Below are 27,625 nucleotides of genomic sequence, written 5' to 3' on the forward strand. Positions count from 1 at the left end.
TCTGTTTTGATATCATTGCATCAACCAAATCAACCTGAACATTTTTGAAGCTGTATAATATAACTGCTAATCCCAATGATTTCTAAAATGTATTCAAATCAAAATATAAAACAAATCCTGGTCAGATACTTGTAAGCTATGCCTGGTCACACAATCTATATTTCAATCAATTTCATATTCATAGACATAAATATTTCTGAGTATATAACGTTTTTTTTGTAATATTGAAATATTATATAACTTTCTTGGTAATGTTTTATATCTTATTCACTGCAACAATTTTGTCTCTATGGAATATTTACTTGGTTATACAGAAGTACTTTACTCTATTTGCCTGATTTACTACCATAAATTGGCCACTAGGAATTAATACTTGGCAATATTGAAATATGTAATGTTTGCTTCATCTTATACCATAAATTGGTGCAAATGAAATTGAATCAAATTGACCACCAGGGAATATTTTCTTGGTAATATAGAAATATATTTTTTTCTCACTTTTTATTAATATAAATCAATCACTAGGGAAAATTCTAATGGTAATATATAAATATTTATATTCTTGCCTTAATTTCTACCATAGGTTGGCCATTAGATAATATTTACCATTTACCTTATTTACTACCATAGTTGATCACTAGGAATATTTGTAATTTGCCGTATTTACTACTGGTAATATGAGAATATTGTATGACTTATTTAATACCATAAATTGGCCCATATGGAATTTTCACTACTATAAATTTGTCACTATGGAATATTTACTTGACAATACAGAAATATTAAAGGGGCAAGAAACATCGATGATGAATTATTCACTTGCAAGTGAATAATTCGACCACATTAAATTTGTATTCATGTGACCTTCAATTTAACCCCTTAGCTAGAGATGGGTTACACTAAATTAGGCATGTTCAGCTATCAAAAGGAAAAGTATGTCAACATTGAAATTGAAACAAGTGTAAACCATTTGGTTGACTGATTCGATCCACAAAAACTCAGTCTTATACAGTAAAAAAGATGATTAACATAATTTTTCTAACCTATAAAATGAAATCAAACCGACCTAGAAAAATCCAATTGGACGTGTTCGCTATCTTTTTATATCTATATTAATGTTTATATCAGATTATACTTATATGACCATCGGCAGTCTTCGAAGGTCACCTCCATGGTTAATTAAAAGGCATCTAGACTAAAATACATACTAAATGCTGGTACATATTATGGAGTCCATGCATCATAAATTGTTTGTTTTAGACTTTTTATAATATGGATATATGTTTAAGTATGCTATAAATCAAATATGAGAATTTGAGTCAAATTGGTGAACATAAATTTCTCAGCTAATGCCCCTTTAGTATTTTATCATTTTCAAATATAAATCAGTCACTTCAGAATATTCCATTAATAAAACAGAGATATTTATATTTTTACTTTTTTTCCTATAAAAAATTGTCCAGTTTTTTTAAATGTGAAATATGGATATGTTTTTATTTACCTATTCTTTATAATGTCCTTAAAATTAAGAACTGGTTCCACACCATCGACTTCAAGCCACTTCATAAAGTCCTTCAATCCCTGGAATGTCTTCTCCTCTCCCATAATAAACTGCTGATCAGCAAATCTCTCCTTAGAGAATTTTAGCCATGAATTATCCCTAAAGTTCTCAAGAAGTTCAATGTACTTTCCCTGTGTATTATCAAAATGTTTATCTAACACAGAGTCAGTTTCAGTTAAAAATTTCTGAAATTTATCAGCAATTAGTTTTGATTTTTCAGTTATGCTAATATCTATAGCAGTTTTTACTAAACCCTGACCACTATAAAACTTATTTAAAACATCCTGAACATTTTTTCTGATGGATTTATCTATTCTTGCTACATCCTGTTTAAGATGTGCTGAGCAAGCTCTCATACGATTAAATGTTCCATTGAATGCATTGACTAGTTCCTGGTCTTCGTATTGACTGATTTTGGCCATATGACTGCTAACAGATTCATGAATTTTTGCACTAGTATTTGATACAATTGTTAAATTACTAACAAGAGGTCCCTGGACTAAATAGAACACTCCTAAAAACATCGAAAATGTGAACATAAAGGCATACACAATATATAGTGTACATAATGTACATGACACATGTTTTGAAACTGGTTTTGAAAACAAGGTCAAGGTCAAAGGTTGGTTGACATTTCTCTCATCATCTTTAGCACCAATATAGGTGGTCGTCTGTGGACTAATGTATTTCTTGACCTCTGGAGTTTGAATTGGTCGCTGTCTTTTGATTACCAAAAAGGCTGCAACAAATGCTGAGAAAACAATGGATGTTATGATCAATGTAGCAATGATGGGTAGCCATGGAAACTGGTACAACTGATTTGTTGACTCAGTTAGAGGATACTCTGAAGGTGGATAAAATGGTGGATGCATCATAGACAATAAAACATAGTGACTGATGTAAGAATCATTAATCCGAGCAACAAACACATTTGGCAAGTCTGTATTTGGTGTCTTCAGGTCGAAGGTCAAATGAAATTCTACAGGACATTTGACAAACACATCGAAATGAGCCAATTTTCCTTCCATAAACTGGTCATACATATCAACGGTCAGATATCCTGGACAAGACTGTAGTTTCCCTATAAAACAAAAAACATAATCATACCATTGACTTAATGACCAATCTCTACCATAACATTATAGTTATATGAAATAAACTGTTAACACAGAGATATGTCTCGCCTTTTTGTTATTTTGATAATGCAAATGTTAAAATTAAAAAAGCAATACTTTAACATGCAAGTAATGCAAATATTCAAAGTCAATGAACCATGACTGAAGGTACAGGGCTGAACAATCTCCATGGAAATGAGATGTGCCAATACTAATACAACTGCATACCAAATACCATTGACTTATCATAAGTCGTTCCCTTTAAACAAACCTAAACACAAATATTAACTTGTAAACTATGTAAAGTTTGAAAGTCAATGAGCCCTGATGAGGGGGTGGGGCTATATAATCTCCATGAAAATGAGACTTGCAAATGCCTTTACATTTGCGTACCAAATATTATTGACTTAACATTAGTGGTTCATCTTTGACTGATCTAATCGCAAACTAATACATGTAAACTAAGCAAAAGTTTCAAGGTCAATAGACTATGACTGGGGGATAAATATTCTCCATGGAAATGAGATGTGCCAATGCTTATAAACTGAATACCAACAAGAAATGATTGTAACAGGATGCTGTTACGAAGTCTCCCAAACGAAGCTCCCATAATTCGTAATTCCCAGGGTCGCCTGACATTGGGCAACGTCTAGTGAAAATTGGTTTGGTCCAGTAAAGTTATATGCATTAGTGATGCCTGGGGAATAACCTTGTATATCATTCAAATCATCTTGGCATGACAAACCAGAATATATATGGTTTAGGGGTGGGGATCTCGACCATTTACAAGATATAAGAACTTTCTCAAATGGCAGGGGGTGGGGATGACCCCTGGGGACTAACCCTGTATATCATTCAAACCATCTGAACATGACAAACCAGAATATATATGGTTTAGGGGTGGGGATCTTGACCACTTAGAAGATATTAGAACTTTCTTAAATGGCAGAGGGTCGGGATGACCCCTGGGGACTAACCCTGTATATCATTCAAACCATCTTAGCATGACAAACCAGAATATATATGGTTTAGGGGTGGGGATCTCGACCACTTAGAAGATATTAGAACTTTCTTAAATGGCAGGGGGTGGGGGTGACCCCTGGGGACTAACCCTGTATTTCATTTGATGTGCTTTATCATGACAAACCAGAATATATATGGTTTAGGGGTGGGGATCTCGACCATTTACAAGATATTAGAACTTTCTCAAATGGCAGGGGGTCGGGATGACCCCTGGGGAATAACCCTGTATATCATTCAAACCATCTTAACATGACAAACCAGAATATATATGGTTTAGGGGTGGGGATCTTGACCACCTACAAGGTATAAGAACTTTCTTAAATGGCAGGGGGTGGGGGTGACCTCTGGGGACTAACCCTGTATTTCATTTGATGTGCTTTATCATGACAAACCAGAATATATATAGTTTAGGGGTGGGGATCTCGACCATTTACAAGATATTAGAACTTTCTTAAATGGCAGGGGGTCGGGATGACCCCTGGGGAATAACCCTGTATATCATTCAAACCATCTTAGCATGACAAACCAGAATATATATGGTTTAGGGGTGGGGATCTTGACCACTTAGAAGATATTAGAACTTTCTTAAATGGCAGGGGATGGGGGTGACCCCTGGGGACTAACCCTGTATTTCATCTGATGTGCTTTATCATGACAAACCAGAATATATATGGTTTAGGGGTGGGGATCTCGACCATTTACAAGATATTAGAACTTTCTCAAATGGCAGGGGGTCGGGATGACCCCTGGGGACTAACCCTGTATATCATTCAAACCATCTTAGCATGACAAACCAGAATATATATGGTTTAGGGGTGGGGATCTTGACCACTTACAAGGTATTAGAACTTTCTTAAATGGCAGGGGGTGGGGGTGACCCCTGGGGACTAACCCTGTATTTCATTAAATGGGCTTTATCATTTAGAACATTTTCAATTAAAAAGATTGTGTCTATCACAAACGGTTTTCAATTTATAATCATTTGAAAATTTTTAAAAATAAAATCCCATAGGGTTCTATAGTAAAACCCTCTTTTCTTTTTGCCCCTCAAAGTACCCCTTTATAAACCCCATTGCACAAACAAAACCCTGATTGCACCACTAGACATGTTAGTCTTACATATTGTGAAACCCTAAGTTAATCTGACAAGCGGTTTTGGAGAACGGGTGCGGACAAGTTCAAATTTAAAAGCGGCGGAAGAAGAAGAAGAAGAAGAAGAATAATAATAATAATAACAAGAAATGATTGTAACAGGATGCTGTTACGAAGTCTCCCAAACGAAGCTCCCATAATTCGTAATTCCCAGGGTCGCCTGACATTGGGCAAAGTCCAGTGAAAATTGGTTTGGTCCAGTAAAGTTATATGCATTAGTGATGCCTGGGGACTAACCCTGTATATCATTCAAATCATCTTGGCATGACAAACCAGAATATATATGGTTTAGGGGTGGGGATCTTGACCATTTACAAGATATTAGAACTTTCTCAAATGGCAGGGGGTCGGGATGACCCCTGGGGACTAACCCTGTATATTATTCAAACCATCTTAGCATGACAAACCAGAATATATATGGTTTAGGGGTGGGGATCTTGACCACTTACAAGATATTATAACTTTCTTAAATGGCATGGGGTGGGGGTGACCCCTGGGGACTAACCCTGTATTTCATTTTATGTGCTTTATCATGACAAACCAGAATATATATGGTTTAGGGGTGGGGATCTCGACCATTTACAAGATATTAGAACTTTCACAAATGGCCGGGGGACGGGATGACCCCTGGGGACTAACCCTGTATATCATTCAAACCATCTTAGCATGACAAACCAGAATAGATATGGTTTAGGGGTGGGGATCTCAACCATTTACAAGATATTAGAACTTTCTCAAATGGCAGGGGGTCGGGATGACCCCTGGGGACTAACCCTGTATATCATTCAAACCATCTTAGCATGACAAACCAGAATATATATGGTTTAGGGGTGGGGATCTCGACCATTTACAAGATATTAGAACTTTCTCAAATGGCAGGGGGTCGGGATGACCCCTGGGGACTAACCCTGTATATCATTCAAACCATCTTAGCATGACAAACCAGAATATATATGGTTTAGTGGTGGGGATCTTGACCACTTACAATGTATTAGAAGTTTCTTAAATGGCAGGGGGTGGGGATGACCCCTGGGGACTAACCCTGTATTTCATTTAATGGGTTTTATCATTTAGAACATTTTCAATTAAAAAGATTGTGTCTATCACAAACGGTTTTCAATTTATAATCATTTGAAATTTAAAAAAAATAAAATCCCATAGGGTTCTATAGTAAAACCCTCTTTTCTTTTTGCCCCTCAAAGTACCCCTTTATAAACCCCATTGCACAAACAAAACCCTGATTGCACCACTAGACATGTTAATCTAACATATTGTGAAACCCTAAGTTAATCTGACAAGCGGTTTTGGAGAACGGGTGCGGACAAGTTCAAATTTAAAAGCGGCGGAAGAGGAAGAGGAAGAAGAATAATAATAATAATAAGAACTGAGCAAAAACAATAAGTCTTCCCAAACTTCGTTTGGGAGACTTAATAATAATAAGAACTGAGCAAAAACAATAAGTCTTCCCAAACTTCGTTTGGGAGACTTAATTATCATTGACCTACCACAAATGGTTCCCCTTAGACTGACCTAATCACAAACTAATACATTGTAAACTAAGCAAAAGCTTCAAAGTCAATAGACCAGACTAAGGGGGCAGGGTCAAATAATCTCCATGGAAATGAGATATGCCAATGCTTATAAAACTGCATACCAAATATCATTGATCTACCACTAGAGGTTCCCCATAAAATGACCTAATCACAAACTAATACATGTAATCTAAGCAAAAGTTTCAAGGTCAATAGACCATGACTGAGGAGGCGAGGTCAAATAATCTCCATGGAAATGAGATATGCCAATGCTTATACAACTGCATACCAAATATCGTTGACCTACCACTAGTGGTTCACCATAAACTAGACCTAATCATAAACTAATACATGTAAACTAAGCAAAAGTTTCAAAGTCAATAGACCATGACTGAGGGGAAAGGGTCAAATAATCTCCATGGAAATGAGATGAGTCAATGCTAATACAACTGCATACCAAATATCATTGACCTACCACTAGTGGTTCACCATAAACTAGACCTAATCACAAACTAATACATTGTTGATGCCGGGTACCCAAATTGCACTAATTTTGGCAGTTTTCACCTATACCTTCATTCAAGAAACAGACAAAAGTTTCCATTCTGTGTTTATTTTGTAAATGTATCCTTAGTTCATACTGAATCATAGAAAAATAGGGTTGAACCTACATCAATACAACCTAAGATTCTGTAATGAGGAGTACCTAAATTGCAAACATTCTTATCTTCTCATTCTTAAAAATATTTTTTCACTGGATACTTCATCTGTTGATATATTATGTAACACTTTTGTGTATATTTAAGTATAATTAGCTATGTTGAAAGATGTGCCAAATGGCAAATTATACAAATACAAATTGTTCAGCCTCTATGATTAACTATAAGATTTCCTTTGCTTTACTGCAAAATGGGTGAAAATTCGGTACTCGGTGCAATTTGGGCACTGTGACTTCAGTTGTGTATGAATTCAGCTGACAATATCAAATCTATCATAAAGACTATTGTTATCTTGTAAACTCTCATTCTGATTCTAAATACAGATTATGATGTTTCAACTGCTAATAAGAATACATTGACATCCTATATTGTTTCCAGATAAATTCATGGCATACATGTTCAAAAACTAGTTTAACCAAACAAAATGTCAGGAACCTTGTCAGTGGTTGCCTTTTGTCATATCTTAATGTATTTCATCATATTTTGAATTTGGTATTGGTGGCAGATCTTGATAGTCCCTGTTAAATCCATTCACCACTTATTGAATTCATGGTGAAGAGCTCAACATAATGTATAGACACATGTTAAGTTATTGACCTTTTGAACTTCAGATATCTTTTTTATATGCTGTCTCATTGTTATGTATACCCACATCTCCTTTTATTCATAGACAGACAATGACTGAAGGAGAAATAAGGAAAGGAAATGTTTAATCAGAGAAACTAGTAACTAAAGATAAGTCATGGTTTTTATTATCTTTTCACAACTAAAAGAATAAAACAAAAGGCTAAGCATACCTTGTACTTTTATAGTCCACAAGCCTGTTTTAGGATTCCACACTAATCCACCAGACACAGAACTTCCATCTAAGACTGATTTTGGCAGATCATCTTTGAAGTGAGTCAAAATGGAAGAATTATCTAAATATAAAAATAAACGTAATGAATGATAGGGCAAAGAAAAAATTTCTTGTTATATATTGGGTCATTTTCTAGTAATTCATGAAATCTTTTGTTTTGTGTACTTCCACCTAGAAATGATTTTAATCCTATTATTTCCACAGTACTTAATATTTGTATCAGATGTAGTCTATGAATTATATACTGGATATATTTATTCCTAGAATGACCCACAAACTTTCAAATTTTCATAAAAGAAACCGTTATATTCACCAGCTGACCTTTACCGCTTTTTCTAATTTGAAGATGGCTTGATGAAAATTGTTATGTAAACACTTAATTTCAATTTCAGTTTGTCATTATCTACTTTTAATATATGCATTTTGAAATAAAACAATATCTTGAAGCTTATCTGAAAACTTGGAAAAGATCTGACCAGTTATAAGTTAATATAAATCTATGAGTTTTTGTTCCACCTACCAATAAACATTCTAATATAGGCTGATCTAGTAATGTTATATACTGGTGTCTCATACTCAATTCCAGCTCCTGTTATAGTTATTGATGGATCCACACGGATGCTAGATGGTCCGTAGAGTGGTTGTGGAGGATAAATATCGGAGAAATTCTTCTCAATACAACCACCTTTTGAGAAAGTAGAAGAACTATACATAAATGGCCGCTCCACCTGGATGTTTGTAGAGTAAACATTACTTAATCCAAGACTTGATCTGTGTGGACGTACCCTGAACTTCTTCCTCTTATTAAAATCATGTGGTTTTTTCAATCCATGCACTTGAAATTTGGTTGGCCTGTGTGTTATTTTATCATTCTCAGAACCAATAAGAATAATTTCATCACTTATTTTTGGAAAAGAATAGTGTGATGCTTTAATAAACTCTGATGTAAACACCCCTCTCTCGTTGAAGGATATATCACCCTTAGCGAATTTGACCCTTTTTGGAAGGGTGTAGTCTATCCCTAGCATACGCACTGTGTATTCCATTTGGTATAAATGTCGTGGTTTCTTGTACTTCAAGTGACACAAGAATCTATCATTTACTGACGAGAACACCGGCTCCAAGACAAAATTATGAATATCACCTGCAAAATAACAAAGATATATTTATAATAAGAGAATAAAAAACATACAAAATAACAAAATATTGAAATCTAGAGGTCAGCATACATTTATGCCCAATACGAAATTACCAAATATCAATATCTACAGGTTACCATACATTTATGTCCAGATCAAAAATCACCAAATATCAATATCTACAAGTCACCATACATTTACAATTCTCATTTAAAGCCTTATATTTACTATGTCCCTTTCTGTAACAGAAAAAATATTCTAAAATTTACACTTTGAACAGACAATATTAGAATAAAAAATCATTTATAAAAATATATTTGCTCATAGGATTCAATAATTGTTTTTCCAGATAGGAATAAAAGAAGATGTTGAGTCAAAAAAAATGAGACTGAAACCCAACAATACAAGTAAAATCAAATATGTCTTTTAAATAATATACAGACTTGGCTATAATAGTTCCAATTTCTAAAACACTAATATTGTAATATTCAAAAGAAAATATGTCAAAAATCAACATATTTTAACAATGGTAATTTAGTTTTACTGAATTGAACTCCTGAATATGTAATTGAAGATTTGAAAATATTGAAATTATGAGCATATATATGGTATTGACAATTGACTATTGTTGAAGATTTTATACTGACCTCTACAAGCCTTTATTTTGTGTTGTTGGGGTCACTATCTCATTGATATATATCCCACATCTCCTTTTTTTATATTAATTAGAACAACTAAAATATCTTGTCCTAATATTTAATGGGAGCTAACTCTTACCAGAAGCACATTCCACAGGCTTTTTAGGACAATCATCACTGAAAGACTTCTGACAGCTTCTTTGTGTGTAACAATTTATATCACAACACTGACCTGGAAATAAAATTGAATTTTAAAAATCTGCAATAAACTTGACAAACTAATAAAACCTTTCTATTTGTTGTGTATCAAATTATGAATACAGAATTATCATTGTAGATTTAGCAATATTGAAGATTTTTTATGTTAAATTCATACATTTTTTTAAATGTTCATTTTATTTTGGTCGTTGAAGCAGGCCAATCAAAGGGAAATAATTCTTAATAATATTTACAATGGCTCTATAAGAAAAAAGGAAGTACTTTGTCATGAAAATGGAATCTTGAAAAGTTAGATTACAGTTTTATGCGTAATTGTGGAACTAAAAACACTCATACAGACTTCAATATTATTCTCCTGTTATAAAATTGTGCTTAACTATTAAAAACAGACCGATTAAATAAGCTCTACTGTTACTACTGGGCCCTTATTACAAGCAGATTAAGGTGTAAATTGAAGAAATACCTTCATATGAACGACAGTTTGGAGACATCAAACATTTATTACAGTCCTCTGTTGTCTTGTGACAGTCTTCTGTGGGGTAGGTAAAATTACTGATCTCCTCTGGTATAAGTCCAAAAGTATCCATAAACAAGGAGGTTGTATGTGTACAATAGATATTATTCTTTCTGTGTTCAAATCTCTCAAAATATTGCTGTAAATTGACATAAACATAGAGGTATTTTTTAAACTGCTACTTCTCTCAAAACATTGCAGAATAAAATTTATTAACTATTTAGACTTAAACATCCTATGTCTCTCTTTTTCAAATTTTTTCAATACCATGTGTTACCAATACCCTCTAGGAATCACAAATGTTCCTAGAGAATCCTTAATCAGGTAATTTGGAGATGAAATGTTTAGAAATCCAAATGTGAAACTAGAGAGGTGATCTAGTGATCACAGATACCCATGCCTGCAGCAACTGAGAGATCATGATTTTGTTTCTATAGCAGTATACTGTGAAATTTTATAAGATGTTTTCATTTTGTTTTAATTTAGAACTGATAAAGAATTATTTAACTCTGATTATACTATATATAACTATACTAACATTTCTTTCATATGGACATTCCGTATTGATTTGTCTGTTGAGGTAGGTATCACCGTCCTTATATCCATCAGGGCATGCTGGTATGTCAGGGTCATGTGAGTTACACTTGACCGCATTAGCAGCAGAGGTATGGTTACGTGTGATGTACAATACCAGTTTGTAATGATCTGGTAACTGATGCCTGAAAGTATTTACATTATTCTGTGATATTGTATTCATGTGATGATATATTGACTACTAGGTAACATCTTTTTTCAAATGTTATAAAGGGAAATAATCAGAGGTCATGTGACTTCAGTAGTAATAACTGTAGGTTACAAGAGAAATCAAATTCACATTTTCCAAAGTATAGAAAATATATTCCATTTCTGCACGTCGGAGCCATTAAAAATCTGCCTTTTTCATCAAGCGAAAAAAATAGACGATGTTTTTCAACTGCATTTTATGCCTCATGACCATATATATTTTTTAGGTTGTTATGCAATACTGGCATTTCTAGTAACAGAAACTGCTACCCTTTTTTTCCCAGTTTGTGTAGTCTTCGAGAGATAAAATACGGAACACCACTGGTACCCTATGGAAAATGAATTACGATTAATTGCGCTCTTGTAACCTGTACAGTTTAAGATAAGTCTGAATGATTTGGTAACTAAGCGATAAGTTTAAGATTGATGGAGTCGTCAGATCAGCAGAATAGAACAACAACAATAACCATGATGAAATTAACTGCTGATTGATTGAAATTTATGTTGAGAGTCTTATACTACAAGAATTACATAAACTTTACATTATCAATGATTCATAAAAGTGAGGTCAGATGAACCTTGCCAGACAGAATTTTAAACTTTACAATCATTCCATACACCAAATATAGTTGATCTATTGCTTAAAGTATCTGAAAAATAGACTTAATCATAACAACAATGTTAACCAATGAATCATAAAAATGATGTCAAGTTCAGATGAACCCTGTCAGATAGACATGCTCACCTTACAATCATTATATACATCCAATATGGTTGACCCTATTGCTATAGTATCTGAGACTTCACTTTACTTAGCATAAGTATATATCAGATTCTACGACAAGCAAGACAAATATCATTAGGTCCTCAAATACAGATCAGTAGAATAGACTAAACCTCATCAGGTCCTCAATACAGATCAGCAGAATGGACCAAAAATCATCAGGTCCTCAATACAGATCAGTACAATGGATAAAAAATCATCAGGTCCTCAATACTGACCAGTAGAATAGACCAAAAATCATCAGGTCCTCAAGTTAGATCAAAAGAATAGACCAAAATCCATCTTGACCTCAATACAGATCAGTAGAATAGACCAATCAAAGCACTGTAAGCGCTGTAGGCAGTTAACCAAAAACCAAGGCAAACGTAATTATGAAAACTGTGGCAATGTTGCTTCAATTTTCTTTTAAGATTTGAAAGAACAAACATTAAACATTCGTATATTGTACATTTATGTTCATTAAATGAATTGATTATTAAGGCAAATTAATTAATATTTCATCAAGGTTTTCAAAAGCAACTCATATATCAATGTAAATGACCCCCATCTTCAACCCCAAGTGCATGATGTTACTCCATACCAAGTTTGGAATAAAATTACAGGCGATTATAAAACAGTTGGTCAAACATTCTCGGGCTTTACACTGCTTGAAAGATTTATATGTTTTCTTTAAAATGAGCCATAAATGAAAATAATTATAGGCCCAGAAATAATTTAATAAACAATTAAAGTAAATTCAATAATCTAGACTCATTTTTTGGATCAAATTTTTTTTATAATAAACAAGAAATAATTGTAACAGGATGCCGTTACGAAGTCTCCCAAACAAAGCCCCCATAATTCGTCATTCCCATGGTCTCCTGACATTGGGCAAAGTCCAGTTCATATTGGTTTGGTCTAGTAAAGTGATATGCATATGTGACACCAAGGAGATTGACCCTGTATGTCATTCAAATCTTTTTGAAATGATGAACAGGAATAAAAATGGTTTAGGTGTGGGTATCTCGACCGTTTACAAGTTCTCAAACAGGAGGGGGTGGGGTGACCCCAGGGACTCCTCCTATATTTCATTTGATTTGTTATATTGTCCCATACATGAATACATATGGTTTAGGGGTGGGGATCTCGACCATTTCCAAGTTCTCAAACAGGAGGGGGTGGGGTGACCCCAGGGACTCCCCCTATATTTCATTTGATTTGTTATATTGTCCCATACATGAATACATATGGTTTAGGGGTGGGGATCTCGACAATTTCCAAGTTCTCAAACAGGAGGGGGTGGGGTGACCCCAGGGACTCCCCATATATTTCATTTGATTTGTTATATTGTCCCATACATGAATATATATGGTTTAGGGGTGGGGATCTCGACCGTTTACAAGTTCTCAAACAGGAGGGGGTGGGGTGACCCCAGGGACTCACTCTATATTTCATTTTTGATTTGTTTTATTGTCCCATACATGAATATATATGGTTTAGGGGTGGGGATCTTGACCATTTCCAAGTTCTCAAACAGGAGGGGGTGGGACGACACTGGGGACTCCCCCAAATTATTTTCATTTGATTTCTTTAATTGTCCCATTCAAGTATATATATTGTTTAGGGGAGGGATCAAGACGGTTTATAAGATAACAGTACATTTTCAAATTAAAGGGGGTTGGGATGACCCCCAGGGACTCACCCTATATTTTGGTTGATTTTTTGTATTGTCCTGTTCTCATTACTGAAGACTGCATGTGTCTATCACCTACTGTTTTCGAGAAATAGTCATTTGAAAATTTTAAAAAATAAAATCCCATAGGGTTCTATAGTAAACCCCTCCCTTCTTCAGGCCCCTCCAAATACCCCTAAATAGACCCCAATGCACAAACAAAAGATAAATGGCTCCGCTAGACATGTTAGTCTAATATTTTATGAAACCCTAAGTAAATCTGACAAACGGTCAAAGTTGTCTTCTTTAGACGGTTTGAGTGGATTCGGTCCGACTTGTCTCGTGGACGAGTTGTTCACATTACTTAAAACATCCCATCAACGTCGATTTCATGACCTCGTTTATCCTGGTTCCCGGTACTACGTTCCAGGTATTAGCTGATATTGGTATATGTGTAACATACTGAATATTGCGATCGGGAACCAGTCTAGACCTCGATTCATTCATAAAATAACAACAACCTTATTTGGCAAGATAAGTTAGAAATTACCACCCACTTATATAACTTTATTTCCTCTATCATAGAGATTTGTTGTACATGAACAATATTCCTGCGCATTTTGCCATTTGGGAAATATAAACGACTTGTAATTACCGATTTTCCGCGATGAAATATTTCATACAATTGTTCTTTGACATCGTAGCCAAAAGCACAGGGGATAATAAACTACGTACGGATTCCTATTGAGCACTACTTCCTATGTGCAACTTCAAAAGTTTTGGGTAGTTCGACGATCATTTAAGGTTTTTCTGGTCATATTTTTTGTATTCCAGAAATAAAAGTATTAAAAAAATGTCCAATTAGTTATAAATAACATAATAGCCAGCTAGATAATAACAATGGCACGTATTTCAGCATTTATTGGGTAGAACACAAATCTAGGGTGCTCGCATAAGGCAGCTTAACTGCCTAAAAATCATCAGGTCCTCAAGTTAGACCAGTAAAATTGACCAAAATTATCAGGTCCTCAATACAGGTCAGTAGAATGGACCAAAAATCATCAGGTCCTCAATACAGATCAGTAGAATAGTCCAAAAATCATCAGGTCCTCAATACAGATCAGCAGAATTGACCAAAATTCATCAGGTCCTCAAGCAAGATCAGTAGAATGGACTAAAATTCATCAGGTCCTCAATACAGACCAGAAAAAAGGTACAACAATCATCAGGTCCTCAAGTTAGAACAGTAGAATAGACCAAAAATCATCAGATCCTCAATACAGATCAGTAGAATGGACCAAAAATCATAATGTCCTCAATACAGATCAGTAGAATGGACCAAAAATCATCAGGTCCTCAAGTTAGATCAGGAGAATAGACCAAAATATCATCAGGTCCGCAAGTCAGATCAGTACGATTGACCAAAAACATCAGGTCCTCAAGCCAGATCAGTAGAATAGACCAAAAAAAAAAAAAATAAGGTCCTCAAGCCAAATCAGTAGAATAGACCAAAAAGCATCAGGTCCTCAAGCCAAATCAGTAGAATAGACCAAAAATAATCAGGTCCTCGAGTCAGATCAGTACAGTTGTAGTTCCTGTCAATATAATACTTCCATAGATGGACCAAAAACATCAGGTTCTCAAGCCAGATCAGTAGAATAGGCCAAAAAGCTATTCCTTGTAACTGACTTACCTACAGAAATCCTTTTTAATAGCCCTGTACTGTTTCTTTGCTTTTTCCAACTGGAACCTATCTCTATCTATGAACTTGAAATCATCTTCATGATCTAAATCAATATACTGGGGTACCAGATACAGACTGGAAACCTTTATCTTGATGTGTAGACCTGCTTCTCGTTGGAAGTCAAACTCCTGAATCTGTGCATTGTTTGGTATGTACATAGAGACATCCAACTTCTTTATTCCTCCTATTTTTTCATGGAATACATTTTGGGATGATGTCAATGAGACCTCAGTACCAGCTGTCAATCATACAATGAAAAGTCATGTGACAATGAATTTATCTTCAATATATTTCAGGATACAGTACCAGAAAGTTATATGGTACTAGAAAGAAAGTTATGTAGATTTTTACATTCTACTATAAAACAAAGCCTTTTCTCAAACAATATGTATAGTTTATAATGACTAATTTCCCTTTTATTACAACTGTACTACCACAATAAATTTTTGTTTTCCAATCTAAATATATTGATTTGTTTCTGAAAACCACAGTATGAAAATAGGTTACTCTTTTCTTAAATCAATCAATACTAAAAACCTAAGGTACTATGTATATCTTACCTGATTGTTTAATCAATTTATTCCATTTAACATCTTGTACAGGAAATGCTGCTCCAACACAGATGGTATCCTGTGTACTGCTGCATGATGCCACTTCATAAGAGGCTCCAGTACACGTAGAACATGGCCTACAAATGACATCACTACTGGATGTACAGGCTCGTGACATGTAATAACCATCTGGGCATGATGTGGCACATGCTGAAGTAACAAATTCGGGAAAGTGTTAGTATGTTATCATTTGATTGGATTGTACGGTTGATTTGTTGATATTTGATATATACACTGATACAATTTTCAAGGTATGCAGGTTCTAAAGTGGAGGGAGGTAAATTCACACAGGTTTTGGTGATTTGAACATAGACAATAATTCTGTTCTATAATAATTATTAGTTTTATTTGTAATTAACATATTATTGTCTTCAATCTTTCTGTATAATTATATAATTCTATTTAATATTTGTTGTGTAACTATTATGTCTGAGGGCTGAAACTACTTTGATAGATAAGTTACTTCTCTTTCTGACTCTTAATGGGAGAAGTGGTAAGACTTTAGAGAAAACAGTTTATTTGTTAGATACTCTAAAATATTGCCATTTTTCCATTTGTTTCATAGTCAAACAAGCTCAATCAGATCAAAGAAAGAATTCATAGAAAAATATACAGTTCCTTCCATTTTTTAATTGATTTACATAAAATGTTAATTTATGAAGTTGCAAGTATAATTGGTCCTAGAATTTAAATATAGAAAAATATTCAACTTGTGACCAATTAAACTCTGATAATTCACTATATGTTTTCAACAGAATTCACAGATTAGTTGATCTATAATCTTATAAAAGAAAACCCATACATCTACAAGTTCAGAATTTTCTGCATAACATTCAATGTGGTGTTAAATTGTGACATTTTCAGTTTCTTTTTGGGTTCGTTTTCTGTCTCAAGTGTCTCTGTGATTCTTATTGTACTTAATATCTATAAGAATTATTATATGATCAAACCTCTGCATTTCCTGTCTTTGACATAGAACCCTCGTTTACATCTACAGGTCATGTAACCCAAGTCTGTATCACACATAGCGTAGGTCTCACATAGAGACTTGTCAGTTAGACATGAAGTTTGTAGCAACTGGACTCTAGTAACCAACGTCATACTGCTACTATTTAGAGCTATCGCTGATAAGTCAGGGTTTACAGAGTAAGAACGAATTCTTCCTGCAAAATTATTAAAATTCTTATAAAAATCATGAGTTGTAAATGAGATAGAAACAAGGAATTATTTGAATCTGGAATAATTATAAATTAATTGATAAGTAATGTATGATGCAAACAGACCTAATTTAGGAGGGTTAGCCATGCTAAGGGGGGTAAGTTAGTTTGCACTGAAATATCAGTGAAAGTAAAATTAACCTTAGCCATGTGAGCATGGCTTACCCTATTTAGTTAGGTTAGTTTTCATCATACAATTTTCCAGAATTCAAAATTATTCCAGATTCAAATAATTCCTTTTTTAGAGATCATTAGCACCTGTAATAACTCTCATAGAGAGATAGCTGAACAATGGCTACACAAATAAAGAATATATCATCTCATATTGGATATATATCTCCCCTTTTGTTTGTTTTCATGGAAAAGTGGTAATTTTGAGATTTAAAGGACTATTGTGAATTTTTTTTAACAAGATACTAGATGAGATGTGAACAAATTGTATTGCATTTTTGCCCTATCAATTTTTGGCTTTTGCAAAACTGAAATGAATATTATGGTGGTACAAAAAACTACAGGGAGATAACTCTTTAAAAATCAGCTGAACGTTTTAATCACGTTCTATTGTTAAGGAAATATTAAGCTTCTCAATGATCAAAATTAATGTTTGTCAAACTGCTATATATCCAATGAAATTTTTCCGATAAAGTGTGTGGTTCAAATTTTTTGAAATTTTTATATTTTTGTCAAAGGGTCAAAGTAAATATTTTGTCAAAATTTTATGAAATTAAACGAGCCAAATCAATTTTGGTCTAGGTGTTTGGTACCATCTTATTAAAGCTTTGTAAACTTTCCTCATCTATTAATGAATTTATATATGGGGAACCAACACCTGAAGTGGTAATTGTGTGGTTGGGTAATAGTGGGTGGATACCGAAAGGTATTCACAGTTGTCTTTCAATAGATAAGTAAAACAAAACGATAATAAAGACAACACCCATCAATTACCGCATGGTAAGAGTTTATTCTGGTCAACATGTTTCGCCATCAAGCGTGGCGTCTTCAGTACAATATTACATATGAAATCAAACAGTGAAATACATATTTGGTGGTTCATGTGGTTCGCCGGAAGTAATGTTACAATAATGGTTATTATGACGACGTTATAGATATAAATAGAAAGTGAAAAAGAAATAAGAATTTAGTTAAGTTAAAAGTGAAAGTTAGTCAATAAAGTTATTAACGATATGGTTAGTTGCTATCCACACAAGTCTGTGTAGTTATCAATTAATGTTTAATGAACTTTTTTCTTGTATTGTGTAATTCCACTTACTTATTACTGCATTTTCTGGAACATCTATTTTTAGCACATGTTTCTGTTTAAAATTTGTCACTGCTAACACAGTAGCAACTAAAATCATGAAAATAATGCCTATACAAAAAGTCCAGCTTCTTTTCTGACCATTGGGAGACAATTTCATTCTGTAACTCTGGTTAGGTATAATGCATTCTGATTGGCTATTGCTGCTGCTCATCATGTAATATCTGTTTTTAATTCCATTTTCCTGAAAATATAAAAAAAATTATTTAAGTACAGAAAAAAAAAATATAAATATTAAAGACTCCTTGACCCTTTTATCACTCACCTGGAACCTATTTGACTAATCCATTGTGCTAAAAAATGTAATATTCATAATTTTCACTGGCCATAATTCTGTTAGTTCTCATTATACGATTATATACAGATATCAGAAATGACAGTCAAAGAATTAATCACTTAAGATAACCATTTCCCTTTGTGGGACCCCCCTCCACCTTCAATCTCAGCTAAATCAAGCCAGTACCAAATGGGAGGATGTCCTTTTTTTTGGTTTTAAGGTCAAAAGTCATTCAAATACAACAAAGCTCATATGTGATCCAGAACTTTTCATTCCATGTTTATATCAATTTATCCTGAAATCAACCTTTATAGTATACAAATACATGTTAAGAGATAACACAAAGCGATATACCTATAGTATACCTATTTTGTCACTTAAGGTATCCTGATTTGGTTGCATGTGAATGATTATAATCAAATGAATGTTAACATCACAGTTCAATTTGGGGCCTTCATCTCAGTCCCTATTTAAGTCATGTCAATTTCATAAAAAGCAAATTCAACTTTTAGGAAGTAAAAAACTAACATTCAAGCATAAATGTTAAGTCCAAGGGCTATAGTTAGATCAATAGTAAGTGAAAAGGTTTCTTTGTCTTTGAACTTCACTTTCTTATAATCATACAATATCATAGGGTCCATCAAGGTTTTCTGTTTCTGTTTTGTTTCTACACCCACCCAATCTTTAATACCTTATAATAAATGAAACCTTGCTCCTTTATGTCCATGATTTGTTAAGTAAATGTCAGTGACCTAGACTATTCAGTCACTTAGGCCCCAATATGATCAAATAAAATTGCCATAAAATGCTGTTAGATAACATTCCAGAATAATGATAAAGATATATTTGCAAAATTGTACCCTAAATTATTCTTTACAGATTCCAATCATAATTTTTATGAACAGAAATCAGTCAATTTGTGTACTGATTTTTATGCTAGAACTATTTATTTTGATAATGTTCAAATAATAAAATGTTTCACTAATAGGAAATTACATCCTTGAATAAATAATAACATTAAAAATGAAATTAATAACCATTACATTACTGAGGGAAGGAATGCCCTTTATCGTCGAGCGTCAAACGTCCGTTTTTAGCTACCGTTAGCATCAAATGAGCCTGAATATCTTATGGTCATTCGTCAAATTTCATTTTGGAGCTACCGTTTTCAAATGGAGTAAAATGTTTATCGTTAACTAAGTTATTTTAACAAATATTTTACCCTCATTCATCATGTGGGGTACCCCATTCCTATCCTCATTACTATAACAGTCCGTCTCCTTTTATTATATTGCACTATTAAAAAGTATGATGATTTAAAATGCAGCTCCACATCATGAATGTTTAATTTTGTATAATATCTATTATGTCATAAAGTGAAGACCACCAATACACTTCTAAGACCAACACAAAAACAGCCACTCTCCATAAATTATATCATACAATCTGTTAGCTGAGTAAAAGCAAGAATTTCTTCTCTCATTTTTTCATTGTGTCTGACTTTTCTTTCCATAAAGGTTAGTAATATGACAAATTGTGCTATTTGATTAAGCACTAGGAATTGGGTACAGGTATAATTTCCTCACCACAAAAATGACATTTCAAACATTAGACTTCAGAAAATTTACTTCACAAAACCACAATCAACCATTATTCTTTTAATCTGTTGATTTTAACAAGGAAAAGATATGTGCAAGTGGGGAAAATTTTAATTTCACTTTTTTTCTTCTCCTTACCTAATTTAAGAGGAGTAAAAAGTTAAAATATTATACAGGTATACAGGACTTTGATTTTCAAAATAACATATTTTATTCAGTTGTAAAAAGTTTTTTTTACTGAATTACTGGAGCAAGATATAGTTTCTTTCAATGTGAGCCATGTGTACAGAGAGTGCCTCATATAAAGAGAAATGCAAAATTTCTGTCCCTATCCAATATACACTCATTTTCTGGTGGCAGTCAAAATTCCCCTGACCTTTATCATGGGCAGCCTCTTTAACAGGACCTACCTATTGTATCTATTGTTAATTAATGATATTGTCCTGAACATGCATGTAATATTTGCCACTGGACATTCAGCAATATTGCTTTATGGTTCAAATATTAACATCACTGGCCATTAAAAATTGCAACTTTTTTTATATCTGTTTTTAAATCTAAAAAAATTAATTTCTTCGCTGAGCGCAGCTGGATACGACCGCAGAGGTCCGACACCGAACAGTTGGGGCAAAAACGGACACAATATTCGTGCTTGATACAGGTCTGAATTCGGATTGAAATTAAATGTTTGACACATAATAGGTTTCTGACACAGAATAACTGTAGTCAAAGAACTTAGAATTGGTTAAATGATTTGAATTTATATTCAATTTTTTGCTTTTGTGCAATACACTATGCTGTTGCGAATTGACCCCCCCCCCCTCCCCCCCACAAAAAAAAATAAAAAATTCCCCCCCCCCCTTTTTTTTTGCTTTTGTGCAATACACTATGCTGTTGAACAGCGTGTTACCCCCCCCACATACTTTTTTTTTTTGCAAAAAAAATAATATTTGAAGAATTTTTCTTTTTAATTTCTGAATTCTGAAATGAGAAAAAAATCCCCCCAAAAAATTCTTTCCCTCAAGATAAGGTCATAATCTCAATTCAAATTTCCAATGGAGTTTGCAACCATAATTACTAATTTAAATACATCATAAAAGGCTTTGGGTGGAGTGGGGGGGGGGGGGGGGGGGGGGGCTGGGGAGGGGTTATGGCTCAAACTGTTTATGGACAATTTAAAAGCAGTGTAAGGGAGGAAATCCAACATTGTACAATTTTGTTTTTGGATTACCTCCCTTACACTGCTTTTAATTTGTCTATTAACCAGGAAACCCTTGTTTTTTCCCCTTTTTTTGTCCCTTAATCCTACAGTTTCAGCCATAAGCCCCCCCCCCCCCCCCCCCCACCAAAGCCAATCCTAACCATCCCTTTGTGGTATGGAAACTTGTGGTAAAATTTCAGAGAGATCCATACACTTAAACTAAAGTTATTTTGCGAAAACCAATGTGTCTTTGGACGTCAACGAGAATGACGACGCCAACGTTTTTTGCGGTTGTATAAAAATCAAGTGAAAACAAAATACTGAAATATGTAATTCATTTTGTACCACATAGACATATAATTCTGGCTTCTTTAGTGTTGAAAGGTGAACTGCCTGACAGTACTCTCTAGATAGAATTTCTAAGTCACTCAGAAATATTTTTTTTTATATAAATGGTACTGATATAGTGCAGACTACTACAAGAAAATCAAAAATCAAATTCCTTTTTCTTCTCTGTGTGAAAATTCTATCTCACTTATTGCTACCATTACAGTTTATCAAATACTTTCTTGTAAACAAAAAATTAACTATAAGTTTTGTAACTAACATCAATTTATAAAAAAAAATATGAACTGTAATGTATAGTACACCACCTATTTAAATGAGTCAAGAAATATTTAGATTCAATTTAAATTCAAACAATGGAGTACATTGGAAACTAATACTCTACGTTTCTATCTTTGGAATCATAGAATTACAATCAGTACACTAGAAAATTATTTTTAGTCACATTTTGCCTGATTAAAGCCCATTACGATTGTAGAGATATCTTTATAAATCTTAGTTATTTGTTAAGAAGATAATATTTCAGCCTAAAATTAAAAAAAAAAGTAGAGACACAATTCTGTAAATGACTATCTAATTTCTCAGGGTTTTTTCTGCAATTTTGACACTTAGCATTAAAACAACTTAATATATGTTGTAAATATCATGCATTTTCTTCTTTCAAACTATGAATGTCTACAGTAAGTTAACAGATCATTTTATGACATTTCTGTTTAAAATGACAATTCAATAGTATAAAATTTCAGTTTAATGTCTTTGGAAACATGGTGGTCTTTCCTAAGGATTCTTTTACCCATGAAATAAAAACCAGGAGAACCTTAAGACCACTGATACATATTACTTTAGAATCCTGACAAGAAAGCCTCTAAATGTACAACCCTGATCCTCTGTTAACCATGTTATTATCTCAAATATCACTCAAATAAATACCAAAAATCTAAATCAAAAAATCTATATAATATACAAGAGATAAGTCTGCAACACTATGTCAACAATAGTATTAATATGTCTCTGCTAGGTATTTGTGATAATGCATTTTTTTTGGGGAATAAATAGAGAAGGAAGCTTAATACATCTTTCACAATAACTGTAGTTTGTAAAATTATTTTATTTACAGTCTGACTATGTTAGATGAACTTGTTTGAAAAATTATTTTAGATCAAGACTAGACTTTTCTGGATAAACTAGTTTGTAAAATTATTTTAGGTGCATACAATGGAGTACATTGGAAACTAATACTCTACGTTTCTATCTTTGGAATCATAGAATTACAATCAGTACACTAGAAAATTATTTTTAGTCACATTTTGCCTGATTAAAGCCCATTACGATTGTAGAGATATCTTTATAAATCTTAGTTATTTGTTAAGAAGATAATATTTCAGCCTAAAATAAAAAAAAAAAAAGTAGAGACACAATTCTGTAAATGACTATCTAATTTCTCAGGGTTCTTTCTGCAATTTTGACACTTAGCATTAAAACAATGTTGGATTTGTTGGATAAACTAGTATGTAATATTATTTAAGGTACCAACCGACTTTGTTGGAGAAACTAGTTTGTAACAGTACTATAGTATAAATTACTGTGTAAACTTTTTGTTGTTGTAATCATACCATTAAGCTGGGTTTCAATGTGACAACTACTTATTTCTTTCTCATTACAATGTTACAACACCTTAAGATGAAAATCTAAAAGCAAATTAAAAACAAACAAACACTTGTGTTTTTGACACATTGAATTCTTCTACTGCCTGGCAACCAAATCATTTTGAAATGTTTAATTTAAAATTAAATAATGACACTTTTAATTTATATCAATAAATTTTACCAAATGTCAGTTTTTAAGCCTGTTTTAGCTAAAAAGTTTAAATGGAAATTCATTGTCATTTCTGTGGTTTATTGTAATATTTGGAGGATATTTATGGCAGATTGATACAATCTCTACCCTACAAACTTAACCCTACAATATCAACTGGTCCTCCTATTTATCATGTAACTTCTTCTCAGCAAGACAAACATGCCAGGCACTTTGATGTAATAGTTGTTTATACTGTCTGTAACAAGGGAAATGTAGTGGACAGCAACCAATCAATCAAAAGTAAAAAAAAAAGTCAAATATTTCAATAATGGCTGGGTTGTGTATAAATTTGAGAGGCAATATAAATGCTGATGGCACTGGAATTTAATATGTTTTAAATGTAAGATTATAAAAGTGATATTGATTTCTACAAATGAGCAAAACTGAAAAAAAACTGCAGTCTCCCAGAAGATATTATCTAAAATGGGTAATCTCCATAGAGAAAGCTGATGAACATTGAGTAAGTTTCATCAGATTGAGCAATGTCCCACTTGATCAGAACAGAATATAATCAAAATTAAACATTTGAGTAAACTTATGTTATTTAGCACCATTGTTAAAATAAAATTTTTAAGGGAAAAAAATCGTTTTCTTTCATTTGAATATCATTGTGATATTTCAATAGAGATCTTAAATCATTTTTTTGAATCCATAATTGAGGAAAGTGTATACATACCTTTTAAACATCCTGAATATGCATGAAATATTGGCTGCTAAACATTTTAACCCAATACACAATCAATCATTGTCATTAAAAAATAACTAAATGGATGATTTTAAGTTGTTTGTAATGGCATGGAAGTATTATACCTCTATGATTATGGAAATTAAACACAGAATTTTAATCTTCTATCATTCAGGCAAATTTTTATAAAAATTATACCATATCTAATGGAAATAAATGTAAAGATGCCTCTTGTTTGTTTGTGTCACTTGGTTGCTGTATATATCAAGTGCCATTCAGTTTCTGTCTCAAATATTATAAAATATCAATAAACTCATCATATATACCTGGGTTGCGTTCAATATCATAGTGGCTACATAGGGCTACATAGATTTATGACTATTGAACATGCAGCTAGCCTAGCTGCTACATAGATATTGATAGCAACTAGGCTAGCTACTCATTCAGTAGAAAAAAATCTACGTAGCACTACGTAGCCGCTACGATATTGAACATAACCCAGGCTTAATTTTGGTTATTTGTGTCATTGGATGTATGGATGTATCCATCAGAAACACCTCATTTCTCTTTTTCCCCCCAGTACATTTTTGTCATCATATGTGCATGTATAATTAATAACTACTATTAATTATCAGTGAACCCTTTTTATATTATTATCAGTTAATATTGATAACTCAAGATTCTTTTTTGGTACCATATTCTTTGTATTCTTACAGGAATTAAAGATCCGCAGCGTTCATAAAAAGCTTATACAAAGAAATTGTTTATTAATCATCCAAATTAGAAATTCAGAAATAAGTTGTATATTGATCACCCAACAAAGAAACCCATAACTGATAGAAGTAAGAGTATACAGAAAATTTCTTTCGAATATAAAGATGTGGTATGAGTGCAAATGAGACAACTATCCAACAGAGTGTAAGCACTCTATAAAAATACCTATCCTTAGGGAAGATAACTCTTACTCAGAATTACTACACTTCACGCACATGTGTCAATAAAATGCTTCGCTGAGCACAGCCTGATACGACCGCAGAGGTCAAACCCTGAACAGTTTGGGCAAATTTGGACACAATATTCAAGCTTGATACTGTCTGAATTTGGATTGTGATCATATTTTTGACATAATATAGGTTTCTGACACAAAATAAATGTGGTCAAAGATCTAACAAATCTATTGCGCAATACTGTGCAATTGAAGATTTCTTCTTGAAACTTTTCAAAAATTCGAAATTTGAAAAATTTTGAAAAAAAAATATGAATCCCTTAAAAAAAAATTGGGGAAAAAAATCCCCCCCCCCCCCAACTTTTTGCCCCCCCCCCCTCCCCCCTTGGAGCAATAATCCCAAAACTCAATCCCAGCCTTTCCTTTGTAGTATGGAACATTGTAGTACAATTCCAGAGAGATCCATACACTTAAATTGGCCCATAATTCCTAAACTGTTGGCCCCATAACCCCTAAAATGAATCCCAACCTTCTACTTGTAGTATTTAACATTGTGGTACAATTTCAGAGCAATCGAAATACTTATACACAAGCTATTAAAATTTTTTTGCGGGCGTATAAAAATAGTGGTACAATTGAGAAAAATAAAAGAACAGAGTTCCAATGTCACCCACCTTGCACATATCTTACCTGTTCAGGGGCAATAGCTACACAAAACGTTTTTTTTTGTTCTTTAAAAACTTTTTATAAATATCTTAAGAGAAATGAGGACTTGAGAGAAAATGCAAAGCCCTTTCCAATACAAATTCATATTTCCAAGGTGCATTATCTTTTAAAAATATTTGATCTGCACTTATTTTCAACTTGTTGGGACATTGCTGATATAAACCTTAGATATAAATTGATAAAAATCTGGCAAAAATTTAACATGTGTATGTGAAACTGTTTACAATACAATTTTCCATATAATGAATATTTCCAAGGGGCATAACTCTTTAAAAAAATAATTGATCAGCACTGATTTTCAAATTTGTCGAGAAAAAAAGTGCCACAGTTTTTCATCTTACTCAATGAATAATCTCTCTCCAATAAAACATTGTACCATATAAACTGTGCCAGTCATACTGCTAAGCCAGTGAACAGATGAAATTCCCTTCAATTAGGTATTTAAGCTTTCAATTTCTATGTGAATGAAACAATTATAACTTTTTCATGTATGCCAACCAGGGCTCAGAATGTCAAATCATTCATAACAAGGGATATGTGACAATTACATATATTTAATTGTCTAAACAACAGCTCATTTATGTCAACATTTCCCCTTTGATCTGCAAGTAATTCTCCAAATTTTCTTTATGTGCTGTTAACAATATAGCTATTGATAGCTATCCGAAAGTTCAAATAAAATTTCATAGCTGATAAGGAAAGTATTGTCTAGATAAAAAGAAAGGCTACACAGACATAATTAAGCTATAGATTTAGTAAGTCATTGCTCCACCAATATACAAATGTGTCTATCTGAAAAAAAAATGTAATGTCATGAAAAATCTCTACTGATGATAGCTATCCCCAAGTTAGAACAATCCCTTCTCTAACCTTAACCACAATTCCTATTTACCATATCCTTATCCATAATTTCTACAAATCAACAAAAATATTATTTCAATCAAATTTAGTTTCATGTGGCTCAACTTTTCAATGACAAAAGTACAGTATGAATGGCAGCTATTTAATATGATATAACTTTCTGACTACAGACAGCAATTGTTTACTGCTAACAACACTTAAATTAGTTGAAAGAATTGATATAACAGAACATTTCAGGAAATTGGTTTTTTCGCAATTTTGACAATGTACAAAAAAAACTACAGACACTGACTTAATCTGATAATGACAAGAAATCAATCCACCCAATAACATTCCAACAAATAACTATTCAAACAAGTTGTTGAAAAATATAAACTTAGTTTTAGCATCTCAAGATCTAAAACATAACTATATAGTAATTCTCTTGTATTTATCACTTTAACTCTCAGCATGTATTTCAAATGAAAACTCTGACAAATTTGATGTTTTTGTGGATAAATCTTAAAACAAGAAATGAGCTGTAAATTGAAGGTAACTATTGTTTAAATTA

At 33.1% G+C, this 27,625-nt stretch overlaps 2 protein-coding genes across 51 annotated transcripts in view; one reads left to right on the forward strand and one right to left on the reverse strand.

Moving 5' to 3' along the window:
• The window catches only part of LOC127737537 (galactosylgalactosylxylosylprotein 3-beta-glucuronosyltransferase 3-like), a 154,906-nt gene that overhangs the window by 65,635 nt on the left and 61,646 nt on the right, over positions 1 to 27,625 (forward strand). The gene's annotated exons all lie outside the window — the stretch shown is intronic.
• The window catches only part of LOC127737532 (uncharacterized), a 51,995-nt gene that overhangs the window by 11,603 nt on the left and 12,767 nt on the right, over positions 1 to 27,625 (reverse strand). For all 50 annotated transcript variants that reach the window (XR_007999656.1, XR_007999653.1, XR_007999659.1 and 47 more), the window contains exons 2-11: positions 18,532 to 18,763; positions 16,995 to 17,207; positions 15,994 to 16,194; positions 15,383 to 15,671; positions 11,010 to 11,190; positions 10,421 to 10,610; positions 9,878 to 9,970; positions 8,482 to 9,105; positions 7,900 to 8,022; positions 1,502 to 2,642 (exon numbers count right to left, since the gene is read on the reverse strand). Coding sequence is in view for 2 of the 50 variants with exons in the window: in XM_052248344.1 (XP_052104304.1) it covers positions 1,502 to 2,642; positions 7,900 to 8,022; positions 8,482 to 9,105; positions 9,878 to 9,970; positions 10,421 to 10,610; positions 11,010 to 11,190; positions 15,383 to 15,671; positions 15,994 to 16,194; positions 16,995 to 17,207; positions 18,532 to 18,736 (3,260 nt within the window). In the remaining 48 variants the exon portion in view is untranslated. The remainder of the gene's footprint in view (positions 1 to 1,501; positions 2,643 to 7,899; positions 8,023 to 8,481; positions 9,106 to 9,877; positions 9,971 to 10,420; positions 10,611 to 11,009; positions 11,191 to 15,382; positions 15,672 to 15,993; positions 16,195 to 16,994; positions 17,208 to 18,531; positions 18,764 to 27,625) is intronic.

Source organism: Mytilus californianus, unplaced genomic scaffold, assembly GCF_021869535.1.
Source record: "Mytilus californianus isolate M0D057914Y unplaced genomic scaffold, xbMytCali1.0.p SCAF_4, whole genome shotgun sequence".
Taxonomy (NCBI): domain Eukaryota; kingdom Metazoa; phylum Mollusca; class Bivalvia; order Mytilida; family Mytilidae; genus Mytilus; species Mytilus californianus.